The sequence below is a fragment of the Galeopterus variegatus genome, unplaced genomic scaffold (assembly GCF_000696425.1).
Source record: "Galeopterus variegatus unplaced genomic scaffold, G_variegatus-3.0.2 Scaffold623, whole genome shotgun sequence".
Lineage (NCBI taxonomy): Eukaryota > Metazoa > Chordata > Mammalia > Dermoptera > Cynocephalidae > Galeopterus > Galeopterus variegatus.
The window spans coordinates 596843-598924 of NW_007726734.1; the positions used below are offsets into that span (position 1 = coordinate 596843).

At 47.8% G+C, this 2082-nt stretch overlaps 1 protein-coding gene across 1 annotated transcript in view; it reads left to right on the top strand.

The window, feature by feature from the left end:
• The window catches only part of HS3ST4 (heparan sulfate (glucosamine) 3-O-sulfotransferase 4), a gene marked incomplete at its 3' end in the record, with an annotated part of 439460 nt that extends 437380 nt beyond the window's left edge, over positions 1-2080 (top strand). The window contains exon 2 of the mRNA XM_008570691.1: positions 1723-2080. Coding sequence (XP_008568913.1) covers positions 1723-2080 — 358 coding nt within the window. The remainder of the gene's footprint in view (positions 1-1722) is intronic.
• Positions 2081-2082: the final 2 nt, after the last annotated feature.

A 2082-nucleotide genomic window follows, 5' to 3' on the forward strand; every position in this document is an offset into this window, starting at 1 on the left:
AGTATTTCCCCCTCTCTCAGATTCTCTTTGTCAGTGGTGAACGACTCATAGTGGACCCTGCCGGGGAAATGGCCAAAGTACAGGATTTTCTAGGCCTCAAGCGTGTTGTGACTGAGAAACATTTCTACTTCAACAAAACCAAGGGTTTCCCTTGCCTAAAGAAGCCAGAAGACAGCAGTGCCCCAAGATGCTTAGGCAAGAGCAAAGGTCGGACTCATCCCCGCATCGACCCAGATGTCATCCACAGACTACGGAAATTCTACAAACCCTTCAACATGATGTTTTACCAAATGACTGGTCAAGATTTCCAGTGGGAACAGGAAGAGGGTGATAAATGAGGCTAGAGCTGTGGAGGGAAGGCTAGTGAATAGCTAAGCAGGCTCCCTGCCTAAGTCCTGAATCCCCCAGGTTCTGTAGTTTCAGCCTTGCTGGGGTGCCAACTAGATCTCCTCCTCCATCTGGTCAGGATTGCCTCCATGCTGTTGGCTTAGGCAGAGCAGTGGATCCCATGGCTTCCCCATGGAGGAACCAGGTCTGCCTGGGCAGCAGTATCTGGTTGACCAGATGGCCACCAGAACCCACCATTAATTCTTATCTTCTGTTAGTTAATAGAGTTTCAAGACAGAGGATAAATAGCTGTCAATGTCAGAGATAGTGCCATGAATGTTTGAGTGAAAGAAAAAAAAAAAAAAAGAAAGAAAAGGAAAACAATAATAATAAAGGTCCATTTTATGGGGGCTCTCAACTTAGTTTGGGGAGCCTGGGATTTAGCCCTGTATCTGGCTCAGGCACCTGCTGTTTAAACCTCTGCTTTGGCTTCTCTCCAGAATATTGTTTGCAGTTGAGTGCTCCAGGACTCCTAGAGAGCAAGGTCCTCCGTTGAAGGTATTTCTAGCCTTTTCTTTAAAGGCCTCATCCCACACCCCCTTGACTTCCTTCCTCTCCACATTATGAAGGCAGAGGCATGCACGTTTTCATAAAAAAAAAAAAAAAAAGCCGACACCCCTGGAAGCCTTCTTTCTAAGAGCCCTCTTGGGAGGGTTGGGTCTCTCTCCTCATGAATGTCCTGGATGTGGAGAAGCTCAGCACATGCCCTCATGTTAGAGTCAGGCCAACAAGGCTGCTCTCAGAGTGGCCAAGTTCAGAGCCCTGAGGTTGGCAAAGGTGAATGGACATATCTGGGAGAGAAAGAAGAAATCCAGTCCTCTTGGTGGGAGGTTTCCCTACCTGAAGACCCTCTCTCCCAAACACCATGGCTCTGAGACATGCTTTGGGGGTATGCTCTGTGTCCTAGGGTCCCCAGGGGGATAAGGACCAGAGAGTTGGCATGTCTCTTATTATGAATAACCCTTAGTGATACAGTGGACAGGGAGCATTCACCATTCTCCTGTTTGCCCCACCACCGCCACCTCAGGGTCATCTCTTACTTAATTCTCTCTCTCCAGAGATGGCATATATTGGGGCAAAAGCAAGAGGGCTGTCTCCACTTGTTGGGGCAAGTCTATGGGGGCTGAAGGAGGGCAAGGGCTGTCTGCAGACACCCCCATCAAGGGCTGCTGAATANAGTCAGGGCATACAGGTAAAAAGAAGGTCCAAGTGTTTATAAATTTAATTTGGTGGCTTCTTACTATGTTATTTGTAGCACACATTTTGTGCAAAGAAGTTAAAATATTTCTGGTAGATAGGAATAATCATTCTCTTCCCTTTTTCTTTCTCTTCCAGAAATGTGATGCCCAAGACTCTGGATGGGCAGATAACCATGGAGAAGACTCCAAGTTACTTTGTGACAAATGATGCTCCCAAGCGCATTCACTCCATGGCCAAGGACATCAAATTGATTGTGGTAGTGAGAAACCCTGTGACCAGGGCCATCTCTGACTACACGCAGACACTGTCAAAGAAACCTGAGATCCCCACCTTCGAGGTGCTGGCCTTCAAAAACCGGACCCTAGGGCTGATTGATGCCTCTTGGAGTGCCATTCGAATAGGGATCTATGCTCTGCACCTGGAAAACTGGCTCCAGTATTTCCCCCTCTCTCAGATTCTCTTTGTCAGTGGTGAACGACTCATAGTGGACCCTGC